The sequence below is a fragment of the Lycorma delicatula genome, chromosome 2, assembly GCF_047948215.1.
Source record: "Lycorma delicatula isolate Av1 chromosome 2, ASM4794821v1, whole genome shotgun sequence".
Classification (NCBI taxonomy): Eukaryota; Metazoa; Arthropoda; class Insecta; order Hemiptera; family Fulgoridae; genus Lycorma; species Lycorma delicatula.
The window spans coordinates 136,897,727-136,912,519 of record NC_134456.1 but is presented as its reverse complement, the minus strand read 5'-3'; the positions used below and the strand labels follow the sequence as shown (position 1 = coordinate 136,912,519).

The window sequence follows — 14,793 nt, the reverse complement described above, 5'->3', positions numbered from 1 at the left end:
AATTTAAACTAGATAGTTTTATTTTTTCCCCTATTTTTAAGCCTAAAATATCCCTCTAATTCCCTTTTAACTAAAACACAATATTGTAGTTTTTATAAGTATTTCTTAAGCATATACGTTTTTTGAAATTATCTTTTTTATTAATTTATTAAATTCAAAAAAATAACTGTTTAACGAGCGAGCAACGCTAAAACTCGATCGCAATGAACCAACGCGTTCGCTCTACGGTGTCGAGGGCTAATAATGTTTTACTGTCTTAATGGACTTCATCTGTGACGGGAGTAAATAAGTTTTACGGTGGGAGTTTTCAAACCTGATTTAACGGTGAAATAAAAAAATATGTATATTTTAAATATTAGCACATCGTTAAACATATTACGTCTTTAAACGACTAACAATTAAATAGATCTCTGCATACTTCAACAATTCTAATATATTAAAAATTTTTGTTCATTACATCCTACATGTAAGATCTTTTAATTAGTCTATTTCTATTAGATGCTTTACAAAATGTTGTTCTTTTCTATTACAGATCAATAACAATAATAAAAAAAACCAGCACATTTTTCACTCGCTTATCAATTGTTATAAAACAATTATTTTGAACACATAGACTAAAAACTATTCATAATTATATGTTAAAATGAATTGCGAAAAATTTATATATATAAATGCATAACCAGTAACAGTTTAGTTCATGGAATGTCTGGCAATTTGAATGAAAATCAAACAGTATTGTCATTTCATTAGCGCTTAGAATTTTAATCTTAAATGTACCCGCAAGCAATTATTAGTACTGTAAGTTACCGGTGAAATAAAAATAAATTTAACTGATGAATGAACTGGATTTTAAATTTAAAATGGAAGTTGAATTAATTAAGAACTAAACCGATGCTTGAAAATGTAGAGCTATATTTAAAAATTTTTCTAACGATCAGTACATCAATGATCTTGCACAACTATAATTTGTTTAAAATACTGTAAAATTAAAAAGATTTTATTTCACAGAAACAATATTACTCTTAATGAATTTTTAAATAATACTAAATGAAACAAATATTTTTTAAATACTGATTTTTGCTTATCTTGTTCTATGTATACATAAATATGGGCTCAAATAATATTTATTAATGCCTTTTTAATTATTTTGCAGTTATTTTTTTATAATTTGTACCTTAATATTACTACACACGATTATATATAAAATAGATGCGATTTATATATTTATTTGGTAGCACACCTATACATATCTGATAGGATCTACATAACATATATTATGTATCATTTGAGGGTAAAATATTTATTTATACGTACCCATGAGATTGTGTTTCATGTTTTTAGATGTAAAATTTTTTAAATCGGATTTTAATTATAATTTTTCAGTTTAGTTTCCTTAAGGATAAGACAACTCTCCTTTGATGACTTACAAAAAAATTTTTTCAGATCCGACATACTAGCAAACATCTGTTATTTTACTTTCTGAAAATTTTTGTCACTCGGTTACACTTGTGTGTTGAAATAAACTATTTTATACCTAAATAAGAAAACTAATGTAGCCATTATGGAATTTTACAGGTACAAACAAACATGCCACCTAAACATTTTAGTCGGCAGAAATACAAAAAAAAAATCTTTTTTGGTAACAATTGTGTATTTTGAAATGAGATAAATGGATAACATATAAATAAGAAATAAGTAGGTGACATTCCCTAAAAACAACTGTTTTTAGCGTATTCACACCTCTGTTAAAAATTGTTTATAGCAGTCTGGAGCAGGATAGTTTATAGAATTAAATTTTTAAGTTTTTTACAAATTCATATAATTCACAACACATTAGTCAGCAGTATAAGGATATGATAACCCAACTTCAGGTTATGACCCTATCAAAATGGTGGCTATTTAATATATTTTGGAGCTGGTTTCAAAGATTTATTGTAATACTTACTCTACATAGTAATCGCTTATCAAAAAATAGATCATTTTGAGACAGGAGCATTTGCTATTTTTTTGTTTTTGTACTTCACTGTTAAGCAGCTATTTAAGAGGCACTGCAGACAATTTTTTTAATTAGCTATGAAACACATTAAATTTTTCATACCGATAAATAGGTTATTTAAGGTAGAAGCATTTGCAAAATTAATTTTTTTATATTTATCAGATGAAAAATTATTTAAGCCTATAAATATAGGTTGTATAAGCCAAACTATGTACACATATTAGTTACATCCTATTATACAGGTCTGCAATGGTAAAGTTATCTGAAAGCTATCTAGTGATTTCAATAGATTTTTTGGCACTGAAAATGGGAAAAAAATTTTTTTAAATTCCATCACGTAATGACTCCTCATAAGGATTGTTCAGCGAGTGTCAAAGAGCTTAGTCACTGCTCACAAAGAAAAAACAATTTTTCTGCTTATGGTCTGGAGAGAACCAGCCAATCATAGTGATGATTATATGTTTGTTCATGTAACACAGGGATTCGATTTAAAAAAAGGATATTTTTTACCCAAACCTTTGATCAGTAAACAATAAAAGGTTGCTTTTTGGTTCACGGTTTGTCATTCTGTACCTCGTGGACTAGAAATACTTGTTCTTTACTACCAGATAAATTAGATGAATTTTTGGTTTCATAAGCCTTTTCTAATGAAATGGATGATGAAATTGATGATTATGTTTCTGGAAGTGATGAACCAAAGCTGTTTGACCGATCCGAATTAAATTATTCGGTGAGGGACTTAAACCTTTCTAAGGACTCTACTGGACTTTTAGGCTCAAAATTGAAGGAAAAAAATTGATAGTTCCTGGCAGTACACTTTATTAGTTCAGGAAGAGAGAAAAGACTTTGTTCAATATTTTTCTCAAGAAGATGCATTAGTTTACTGTAATGATGTACCTGGACTCGTAGAACAATTTCACACTGACTACAAGTTTTCTAACGGAGACTGTTCATTGATTTGTCAAAGAGAAGTCTTTAGGCAGTTCTTCTACACAATGGAAGTAAGTACGCTTCTTTACCAGTAGGGTAATCTGTTCATTTGAAAATCTTAAGTTACTTTTAATTAAACTTTGATATAAGGATCAAGAGTGGACAATTTATGGCGATTTAAAGGTAGTTTCTTTGTTACTTGGACAACAAAGTGGTTATACCAAATATCCATGTTTTTTGTGTAAGCAGGACAGTTGTGATGGAAAGGAGAACTGTAATAAAAAATAATGGTCACCGAAACAAATGTTAAAAGTCGGTATGAAAATCAGTGAAAGTTCAGTTGAGCCAAGTGAAGTTTTGCTTCGTTTGTTACATATAAAACTAAGGATAATGAAAAAATTTACGAAAGCATTATAAAAATATGGAGTGTTTCAAGTATTTTTGCAGACGGTTTCCAAAATTATCAGAAACAACGATAAAGGGAGGATATTGTTGTTGGGCCTTCTACACAATGGAAGTAAGTACGCTTCTTTACCAGTAGGGTAATCTGTTCATTTGAAAATCTTAAGTTACTTTTAATTAAACTTTGATATAAGGATCAAGAGTGGACAATTTATGGCGATTTAAAGGTAGTTTCTTTGTTACTTGGACAACAAAGTGGTTATACCAAATATCCATGTTTTTTGTGTAAGCAGGACAGTTGTGATGGAAAGGAGAACTGTAATAAAAAATAATGGTCACCGAAACAAATGTTAAAAGTCGGTATGAAAATCAGTGAAAGTTCAGTTGAGCCAAGTGAAGTTTTGCTTCGTTTGTTACATATAAAACTAAGGATAATGAAAAAATTTACGAAAGCATTATAAAAATATGGAGTGTTTCAAGTATTTTTGCAGACGGTTTCCAAAATTATCAGAAACAACGATAAAGGGAGGATATTGTTGTTGGGCCGAATATAAGAAAGCTTATGAAAGATGAAATATTTGAATCTAAAATGGAGGAAGCAGAAAAACAAGATTGGAAAGCTTTCAAGAATATAGTTACAAAAGTTTTTTGGCAACAAAAGAGATGAAGATTATAAAAATATTGTACAAAATATGTTAGAATTAAAAAAATTAGGCTGTAAATGAGCCTAAATGTGCATTTTCTAGATTTGTACTGTGACTATTCTTCCCAAAATCTTGCTGTAGTAAATGAGCAGCAGGGGGAAAGATTCCAACAAGACATGAAAGATACGGAGAGGAGATATCAAGGGAAATGGAATGTGAATATGATAGCCGACTACTGTTGGATGTTAAAAAGGGATGACCTGTTGTGAAACACAAAAAGAAAAAAAATTTTATAAGGACTTGTAAGGAGATAAATAGTATTTTACTGTGTGCTTTTATTAGTTTTAATGGTATTTTGTTTCTCGTATCACTTGAAAATAAATTCTAAATTTAATTAAAAATTGGTTTTTTATGTTTAAAAAAAAGTTTGAAGCCTTTTTGTGAAAAATCCTTACGTGATGCAAGAAAAAAAATTAGGTCATATTTGGATTCAGCACTCAAAAATACATAAGAATCAGCTATCAAATTTAAAAAAAATTTTTGATTATTAAAAACACAGGCTTTTTTATTTAGACAGTATTTTTTCCATTGAATGCCTTGAAAATATGCTCAAGTAACTAATACATTTCTCCACAAATTCCAATTTTATGTAACTCTATAAAAAATTTACCAGTTATCTGTAATACTTCACAAAAACAGCTAATTTAAAGCAATGGAATAATTATTTTTAAATATTAAATTGAAAAATTCATAATCTACAAACTCTCTTAAATTGACAAATTTTTTCCACTTATTTTGATTTTTTAAATATAACATTAATCAACTCTTACACATGAATTGTTTTAAATTTTTATAATAAACACTGGAAAGCCGCAAGGATATAGAAATCCTTATAAACGTTTAAGCTGCTGTTTTAAGTATTTGCAGGGGGTTCCTGCTATCAGCAAAGCTTCTGCCACGGAAGGGTTAGTTATAAAAATGATCGCAGGCAGTATTTTACTGTATTACAGTAGAAGTCCGATAATCCAGCACGTTTGGGACCGGCTCGGTGCCAGACTACCGAAAATTCCGGTCTATCGGGCGGTAATTATAAGAACAATTAGGTTAATAATTAAACTACAAATACAGTATGCAAATACATACAACAAAGTTTATTTTACATTTCATATAATGTATGTACACGTACTGTAAAACATATTTCACTTAGATTTAAAAAAGTCAACGTTCAAGTCCTAGTAAAGCCAGTTATTTTTACACGGATTTGAATACTAGATCGTGGATACCGGTGTTCTTTGGTGGTTGGGTTTCAATTAACCACACATCTCAGGAATGGTCGAACTGAGAATGTACAAGACTACACTTCATTTACACTCATACATATCATCCTCATTCATCCTTTGAAGAATTATCTAAACGGTAGTTACCGGAGGCTAAACAGGAAAAAGAAAAAAAGATTTAAAAAAGTCACGAATGTCTTTTTGTTTTCTTGACTTTTGGCGTTTAGTATAAAATTTATTTCTAATGATATGGAAATCAATAATTTCTGAAGCACTGTAGCTAGTACTAGCCTCAGCAAAAGAGATAAAATTATTTAGTGATTCTGCAGCTTCTGCCCAGCTGATTTTTTCCTTTTCTTCCGTTTCGGCATCTGAGTCACTTTCTTCAAGATTTTGAGTAGGCTGAGGGTTTATACATAGCAAAACGGTTAATCTGTCTTTGTTTTTTTTAAAACCCTTGGCTGCTTTTTCTCCTCCCACAGCTAGTGTAGATGTTGGTAAACATCGCCACAATAGCCCTGTTTCATCAGCATTGTAAATCTGTTCAGGTGTTAAATCATTATCAGCCACGATTTTCTCAAACTCGTCTTTGTATTTTTCTGCAGAGTTTTGGTTTGCTGACAGTGTTTCTCCAGTTACATCAAGTCTTCGAATTCCATGCCGAAACTTAAAGTTTCTGAGCCAACCATCAGAATAATTACATTCACTTTCAGCAACTCCTAAATCTTGGCCGAATTTCTTTGCCTTTTCAACAATCATTGGCCCTGTTACCGGCTTTCCTTCAGAACGTACTGCACTAAACCATTTGAACAATACACTATCTAGCTGTTCCAGTTTTGGTTTTTTTAATGTTTGTCTAGAAGCCAATTTTTCAGTTGTTACCGATTGAGAAGCAAACTTCATTAGTTCATCTTTTTGTTTTTTAATGTCATAAATAGTTGATGAGCCAATATTAAACTCATACATTAAAACATTTCTATTTCCGCCTTTGTCTAGCCGTTTGATGATTTCTAGTTTCTGATTGAGAGTCAGTGTTACGAGTTTTCGTTTCTCTCCTTTTGAACTCGAAGGCTTAGGTTTTGAAAACATGGTGACTGTACAGTTAGAACGAAAATCACTTTTTTTATAAACAGTTTCAAAAGTTACGTTTACTGTGATGTGAAAGGACACAAAACAACAACGCACAAAAAAATGGCAAAGACGCTTCCTGATTGATTAACGGAGCTGCACTGCACCTGAATTTGTTGTGACAGCTGAGACTAGCCGGCCGCTAATTGTTTCCGAACAATACCAAGCGCTTCCGGATGATCCCGAACTACCCCGAAAACTTCCGAATAGCTCTCGAGCGTTTTTATTTGCTTTAAAGACACACTTTTGGAGAAAACCAAAATTTTTACAATTTTCCGGAGCGATGCCGGACTATCGGGCATTCTGGACTGTTGGATGCCGGACTAATGGACTTCTACTGTATTAATTTTTATAAATAATATATAATAACAGTATAAGTAAATGATCTGTGGTTCTTTGCCAGAAGATTGTATATAAAAAATTATGATGGGTTATTACTTCCTTTTGTAAATTGATGTTCTTTAAAATCTGCCACAACTTAGTAAATTTAAAGATTATTTTGTTTTTGTAATATAAGGATTTCCAAAATGTGATGTGTTACAATGTTTTAATTCACTATTTCTCACAAACTGTTACATCAGAAATCAAATACTGCTGCAAGTTTGTTCGTAAAGGGATTTAAAAATAGACATTAATCCTCTCTGCCAAAACGTGGTATGCGACATACCAGCTTATGCAATCAAGACATAATGATTATTCTCTTATTATAAGTTTTTACCTTTAATAATGCCTAGCAACACCTTCTCTTAACACAAATATTGTATACTATAAAAGGTGGCTCTGGACATACAATTTTTCACATTAGAGAGTACTCTGAAAGATTTACATACTGCTTCGTGTGGGGTGAGAGTATTGCAGGTAGAAGGTCAAATGAAAAATAATTTTGTACAATAAACTTTTACAGCAATAAACTGAAAAAGTTTACTATATAAAAAAAGAAACTGTACCATAAAAATTGTCAAAAATTACAGCACACTCCAATTCATTCCCATGTCAGAACAAAAACATAATTTTTCAGCTACTAGGTCTTACTTTGTTTATTAGTATTATGGCAATAAACCATAAATTTATGAAGCATGGTAACAATGTTAGAATGCAACATTCATCACACATGAATAGAAAAAGCTAAAAAAACAAATAAGAACTGAAATAAGGGCTCTATTCTTCAAGAACAGTACAAGATGGAAAGGACTGTTGGTAAGAAAAAACCAATTCAAGTTAAAGAGATGACACAAACTGATTTTTACTTTCCTGGTGAATATAGTTAGAATAGCTGTATTAAAGAGGAAGTATGGCGATCACATCAAAAAAAGGGGTATTAGGTTTTTTGGAAAGTCTTTATGTTTTAGGATCTAACTATTTCATCTAGACCAAAAAACATATGTATGTATGTTAGTATGTTGCATTGCTTTTGGCCTTATATCTCAGAATAGACCAAACCGATTTTCTTTAAATTTAGGACAAATATTTCTATACACAGGGTATTGATCAAATTAATTTTTTCAAAATTTGTTAAGGTGGTGGGGGAATATTGCAAAAAACCGATTTCAATTTTCTTCAGAGGCATTTTAGAGAAACTTTTATTAAAGCATATTTGTTATCTACATAGAATATATATACATATAAAAAAAATTCAAAGTATTAACCCTCACCTCTAAAAATTGAAATATATGTTTTTTGTTCTTCATTCTATTTTCCTCTGGTTGTCCAGAGGAATATTGGAGTCCATAGAGGAGTATTGGTTGTCCATAATACTTTCCAAATATTTTTTTGAAAATGTATAATTAATATATACAGAGGTATCAAAAGACAGCTACATTTTTTTTTTTAATTATAGACCTTGGAACAAGATGCAGAAAAGTTTTCTTTTTCTTATTTTAGTCTTTTTTGAAGGAGGTTTTGCTTAAAAAACTTTTCTTAAACAAATTTGTTATGAAAATTAACCTACGTATGAAAAAAGTTTTTTTCTATTTTTCTTTATGACTTAAAATTATTAAAGCTATTAAAATTAGGATATAATATGGGGTGTTCAACTTAAAAGAGGGCCAATCACTTAGTCTATAAATAATAGTTTATTAACAATTCACAGATATGTCCTTCAACACATTTGACCACGTTCTTGGCTACTCTTGTTAGCTGTACGCAGCTACATTTTTTTCAAAAAACAAGGGTCCTATTATTCATCACCTTGAAACCGCACACCATACACCTACTTTTTGTGAGTATAGGGGAGATTCCAAGTTAAAAAATACAAATGGTGATTGAGTGAACTGGCACAATATTAGTCGGTTGCATTATGTGAAACAGTTCATTGTAATAACAACAAAAACAGCCTAAACGCTGATAAAATATAAAAACATTAAATTTATGCAAAATTTCTCTAGAATGACCAGGAAAAATAGGCATTCCTCTGGCACAGTACTCCTGTTCCTATAAATCCACTGAAAAAAAAAAAAAAATTGCTTAATCTTTTGCATTAAATAGATCCTTTATATACCAGTTTTTATGAAAATATTGTAACAAATACATAAATAAATTTTTATAGTGATGTAATACTGTGTTAACAAAAGAAAATCTTTTAATTGTATTTTAAGTAAATTGGTGGAAGACTTTTTCAGAATGTTTGGCAATTTATTAAGAATGATAATGGAAGCATTTGGCCCTTTCTCATATACCAAAGTATTGTCTTTAATTTAAAAAAAAAACAGTTCTGTTATTTGATTTGATAAACATGGATACTGTTATTTCTTAAGAATACATGACTTTTTTTTTTTTAGCAAACATTGCACATTTGTAAATATATACACAAGGATAAGTTAACGTATTTAATTTTTTAATATGTTTACAAAATTCATACTTGTGGGTGCTGGTGATAATCTATCTGCAGCCATTTCTGTATTTTAAAAACTCTTTTTGACTTTTTAAGGGAGCCCCTAAAGTTGATATTATACTTTATAAGAGAATATATGTAGCCATAGTAAATATTTAATAATGATGGCAAGCTTAGGAGCTTAATAACTACACATAAAAGTTTTCTGCAAATGAAATCAAATTGATCATTCCACAAGAACTTGTCGATTAATAAAATCCCCAAAAATTTTTGCTTTATAGATAACAGAAATATTATCTTTTAATTAATAATTGTATCCACGTGATCAGCAATAAATATATCTACTTCAGAAGCAGAATGCAATAGCTTTATCTACATTTAAAGTTAGATTGTTACAATTCATTCAGTAAATAATTTTTTGAACTGCTATTGTACATTTTTCAGCCCCTTTTAAATAATTATCTTCAAATATATGTACAGTTACGTCACCTGCAAAAAGAGTTACAATGAATCGCTCAAGATTTTGAGTCATGTTATTAATAAACAATACCAAAGCAAATGTTTGAGAACACTTCTTTGAGGCCCTCTGCATTCTACATCTTGAAGCGAGGATCTACATTTTATGTGCATTTTTATCAGAAAATTAAATTTGAACTACTTGTTTATGTTGATAAGGTATGACTTTAACCTTTGTAAGCAGCTCCTATTATACGAAGCTATTAAGAAATAAAAGTTTTTCATCAGTCATCAGTAAAAAATATGGAACAGAATTGAATGCTTCATTGAAATAATAAAAAAATTATAATTGAATCTTTTTACAATAACTGTATCTTCTGCTTCTTTTCTGCAATCCCATGCGACTGGGTGATTGCTCTAATTAAGAAAATGACTGATAACACTGCTTTGTTTTAAGATAAAAATGTTGTTTTCAAGATATATATTTTTTTTTAATTCAGTGTATATTTTTAATTCAATATATATATTTTTTTATAAAGTAATAATATTCTAAATATTACTGTTGCAAAACTTCATGTACTGAATTTTTGTACTCATTTTAACAATAATTTAACAATTTTCATTCATAGTCTTCATAATATATTGTCATTTAAGTTTTTTTGTTAGTACTGAGTGATTATTTGTGTTATTAATAACAATGTTCTTTCAGCAGTCTATATTATTAAACTGTGAAGCAGTTTATTGTATTAAATTTTTGTTTATTTATTTTGTAGTTTTATATTACTTTGATATTTTTTAATTCTCATTTCTAAATTTTTTTGTGACAACATATTGTTAATGTTGTAATTTTTAATATTTTAAATGGTTGTGTGTCAACTGAAGGCAATGTTTTGTTAATATTATTTTTAAAATCATATGATTTAAGTTAACAAATATTTTATTATTTTTTTAAATATTCAAAGTTTACTACAATAAAAATATTGAGATACAATACTTGTATTTTTTGATTATTTATTCTGTAATCCTTTTAAATGATTACTGATTTTTATTATTAGAGCTAAACAAAATCTCTGTTTTGTTGGATAAGTGTTTTGTTGGATAAGTTTATTGTTGAATATATTGGGTTTCAGAAAACAAGAGCTGTTTTAAGCTTAATCTATGAAAGCGGTTTTCTCTTTTGCAAGATTTAGAAGATATAGATATATAAAAACACAATGAAGGAACTGTCAACAGTATATAATTCGGTTAAGTCTATAGCACCATCAGACAAACAGTGTCAAGAATCAAAAATCTTACTGAAACTCAATTGAGAATTAAAATTCTCATTTTAAATATTAAAACATAAGTTTAATGGAAAAACGGCAGACAATGAAGAATTCGGGAATTTATTGTTTATTAATTTTATTAATTGTTATATGTTGAACTCTGAAAGACCATAAGGAAACACATCAGTTCATGAAACTGGTGTAGAAGATGCTGGAAGAAAGTAAGGGAATTAATCAAGCAAAATATAAACCGGTGAACAAAAGAAAGCAAATGTTTGGCTTAAAACAAGAAGATGGTTCCATATGCAGAAAACCTCAGGAAATATTAGAAATAACTGAAAAATTTTATTCTAATTTGTAAAGGGCAAAATCAGTCAAAATAAAAGATCCTTGTAGAAGAAGAAGCACCAAATGATTTAGTAGAAATAACACAGGCTAAAAAATCGATGAAAAATGGGAAAGCTTCAGGAGCACATAATATTACTGTTGAAATGCCGAATATTGGTGGCAAAATGTTACATACAGCACTATAAAACTCTTAAAACTCTAGTCAACGTGCCTCAAAAACCAAAAGCATAGAAAACTGGTTAAGTATTCTACATGAGAAAGGAATTCAGGAAGACCTGAAAAATTATCGCCCATTCAGCCTCCGCTCAATTTCTACAGGGTACCAAGATAATAGTAAAAAGAATGCTAATAGGACTGAATGAATAACAATCACAGGAGCAAGCAGGCTTCAAAATTAGTTTTAGCACAATAGATCACATCCAGATTGTTCAGCAAGTAATAAAAAGACATGAGTATACTGACCCCTATGTATGGCTTTTATTGACTATAAAAAGGCATTTGATTCAGTAACGCAAACCATAATAACTACAATATATAACTAGGGTGTAAATAAGTCTACATAAACTTGCTGCAATCAATATACAAAGAAGCAAAGCTACAATTTGTTTCAACACACATAAAATAGAGATAAATGTAAAAAAATATATATGACAAGGCAACACTATATCACCCTACCTTTTCTCAGCCTACCTTGAGCAGGTAAAGTAGAAATCTGGAATGGGAAGAAGAGGGCATACAAATAAATGGTGCCTATCAAAATCACTTAAGATTCGCAGATAACATAGTTCTCACAAGAATCAGAATTACAAAGACACATACAGGAAGTACATTTGGTTGGTAAACCCTATGGTCTAAGGATGAACCTTAAAAAGAACCAGGTTGCGTTCAATAACTTTACTAAGGAAAGAAAGATTTTTTCGCTGGAGAAGAATTCAAACAGGTAAATCATTACATATATCCTAACCAATGATATCAACTGAAAGTGAAATAATCAAAGAAATTGAAGGATGAGTTAAGCTTGGATGGCAGGCATTCAGTAGACTTATCATTTTCAAGATCAAACTCCCCGTTTGCCTTAAAAAGAAAGTTTCCAACCAATGCATCCTGCCAGTCCTTACCTAAGGCAGAAAAACTTGGATATTAACCATTCAATCATTTCAATCATTGCAGAAGCCAGAGGAAGCACAAAGAAATATAGAATGAAGTATGTTTGGAATTACCAGATGGGACAAAAAGACCTGTGAATGGATCAGAGAATAGGTTAAATTACACTAAAGTTAAAGAAAAAAAATGGTTTGGGCAGACCATGTAACAAGAATAACTAATGGCAGATGGACTAAATTAACACTTGAATGAATACCACTTGATGTTAAATGCTCACAAAAAAGACCAAAGGCTCATTGGATTGATGATATTATCAAATACATTGAACTGAATTGGCAGAAAATCACACAAAACCATATTTCATGGAAACATGCTAAAGAGACCTTCATCCTGCAGTGGATCGATAATGGCTGAAATGAATTAATATGTTTATTAAAAATAAACAAAATACTGGATTTAACCAGTTAGATAGATACCTGCATTTTCCCAATAACTGGTCTCTGCCAAAATACATGTCTTGCTAAGCAGGTCTTTTTTTTAATACTAACATTTATTTTTAGATAACAGTACTAAGCGCTATAACAATACATAAGAGAGATAGTCTTAATTAATGTTAGTTTCAATTCTATATACTAAAAAGTGATGATTTTTGAGTAATTCAAAATATGTTTTCTTTTGCCTGAAAAATCATGAAAACTGACATACCAGGTTCACCAAAGAACCAAGTAACACTATGTATATATATATATATATATATATATATATATTTCATTTATTCATTCTCCTTAGGCCTATTTCTAGAAAATAATTTTTCTTTAATGTAATCCAGTCTTGTTTCTGGTGTAACCAAATTTACCCATTCATTAATTGGAACCTGAAAAAAAATGGCAAAGATATAAATTGGGAAACAAAATTAAAACACACATAAAATAAATACTGAATAGTTATCCAAATTTAGTGCAAAGAATGGCTAGCTCTTTTGTACAACACAAATCTTCAACATAACACAGAAAAGAAGAAGCTTCATACAATACGGTTTGAAAATCAATTTTTCCCATCAAGTGGTTGATAGAATATAACTCTTCAAAATGATTATTTCTTTTACGATGCATAGTAAAACTGTACGAACATTCCTTGGTACCACAATATAAATAGTTATGCATTACATAAAAGTAAATGCAAAAAAAACTTGCATACTACTTTTGTGTTTTGTATATTGATGCCTAGGTTTAAAAGTGCAGGGAAGGTCAGAAAACAAAAAAATATATATCCAATCATGAAAACATGGAAAATAAATTATAATTTCCATTAAAAAGTGGAAACTGTGAGTATATAAATACATATATATATATATATTAAAAAATGCAATATTTTTACAGAAAGGGTTACATTAATTTGCTATTTTTAACTCTGCTTCAGGCCTTCTTACAGGTGTACACATTTAACAACTGAGTTACAAGCAACGTTAACAAGAGTAGTGATATTCATAATATTAGCAACTTAAAAGGAATGTTTGATAATTCCATGCAAAAATAAGGAAGACAAATTTTTAAGGAAAAGCTTTTTTTTATGTCACAACATAATCTCTTTTCAAGTCTATTTACTTAGTCTAACCATACCAAAGGTTAGACCAATAGTTATACCAAAGGTTTTCCTTATCATCCAATTAGTATGATTCACCCAAGTCAGAAAGATCAGATATTCTGCAAAACTTCATAATTTCCTATCCATCTTTTTCCAGCAAATCATTTATTTGGAAACAGATAATAAACCAAAGGCACTAAGTCTGGCATGTAGGTTGATATGGAAAAATTATAATACAATATATAAAATTATATATAATACAATATTCAATCAGAGAGAGAAAACAGGAAACCACTTCATTCCTCACTTTCAAGGAAAGCCTGCCATGGATTACTTGTTATTTTTTGGAATGAATGTTTTTTTTTAGGATGACTGGATTTTATATTCAGATAGCCTACGGCACCAACACAAATACAAATTATATTATCCAAGTCCCATAAAAAAATTCATCGATTGAATTAATTTTTATTTTTATTTTATTTTCAATTTTTTGAATTAATTTATACCCTGTATATGATGTGATTAGCAAAGTGATGAGGGAATCCCACTACTTCTAGAATTATTACAGCATGGAGATCTTTGAAACTCTTACTTTTTTGGGTAAAAACTCTTTTGAAGCTCTTTTAATGCTGATCTTTATACCAAATTCAGCTAAAATGAAAATTGAGGAAAACCACATTTGACCTTCTAAAATTCTTAATAGTCAAATTAAAGGTAAATTTCTTTTTAAAAATTTTTTTTTTTTTTAGGTAATGTAATGTAGGGGTAAACTCAACTCAAATTTCACAGTTATATCTTTAATAAATGTGAAAGAAATCAATTTTCAAAA

At 29.6% G+C, this 14,793-nt stretch overlaps 1 protein-coding gene across 2 annotated transcripts in view; it reads right to left on the bottom strand.

Annotated features, from left to right (window-relative positions):
- Window positions 1–8,015: 8,015 nt before the first annotated feature.
- The window catches only part of LOC142319240 (FAST kinase domain-containing protein 5, mitochondrial), a 45,695-nt gene continuing 38,917 nt past the window's right edge, over window positions 8,016–14,793 (bottom strand). The window contains exons 8-9 of one of the 2 annotated variants that reach the window (XR_012755145.1): window positions 12,857–13,254; window positions 8,016–8,818 (exon numbers count right to left, since the gene is read on the bottom strand). Coding sequence is in view for 1 of the 2 variants with exons in the window: in XM_075356283.1 (XP_075212398.1) it covers window positions 13,153–13,254 (102 nt within the window). In the remaining variant the exon portion in view is untranslated. Of the gene's footprint in view, window positions 8,819–10,558; window positions 13,255–14,793 lie in introns of those variants that run through there. The other variant, XM_075356283.1, reaches the window with a different exon arrangement.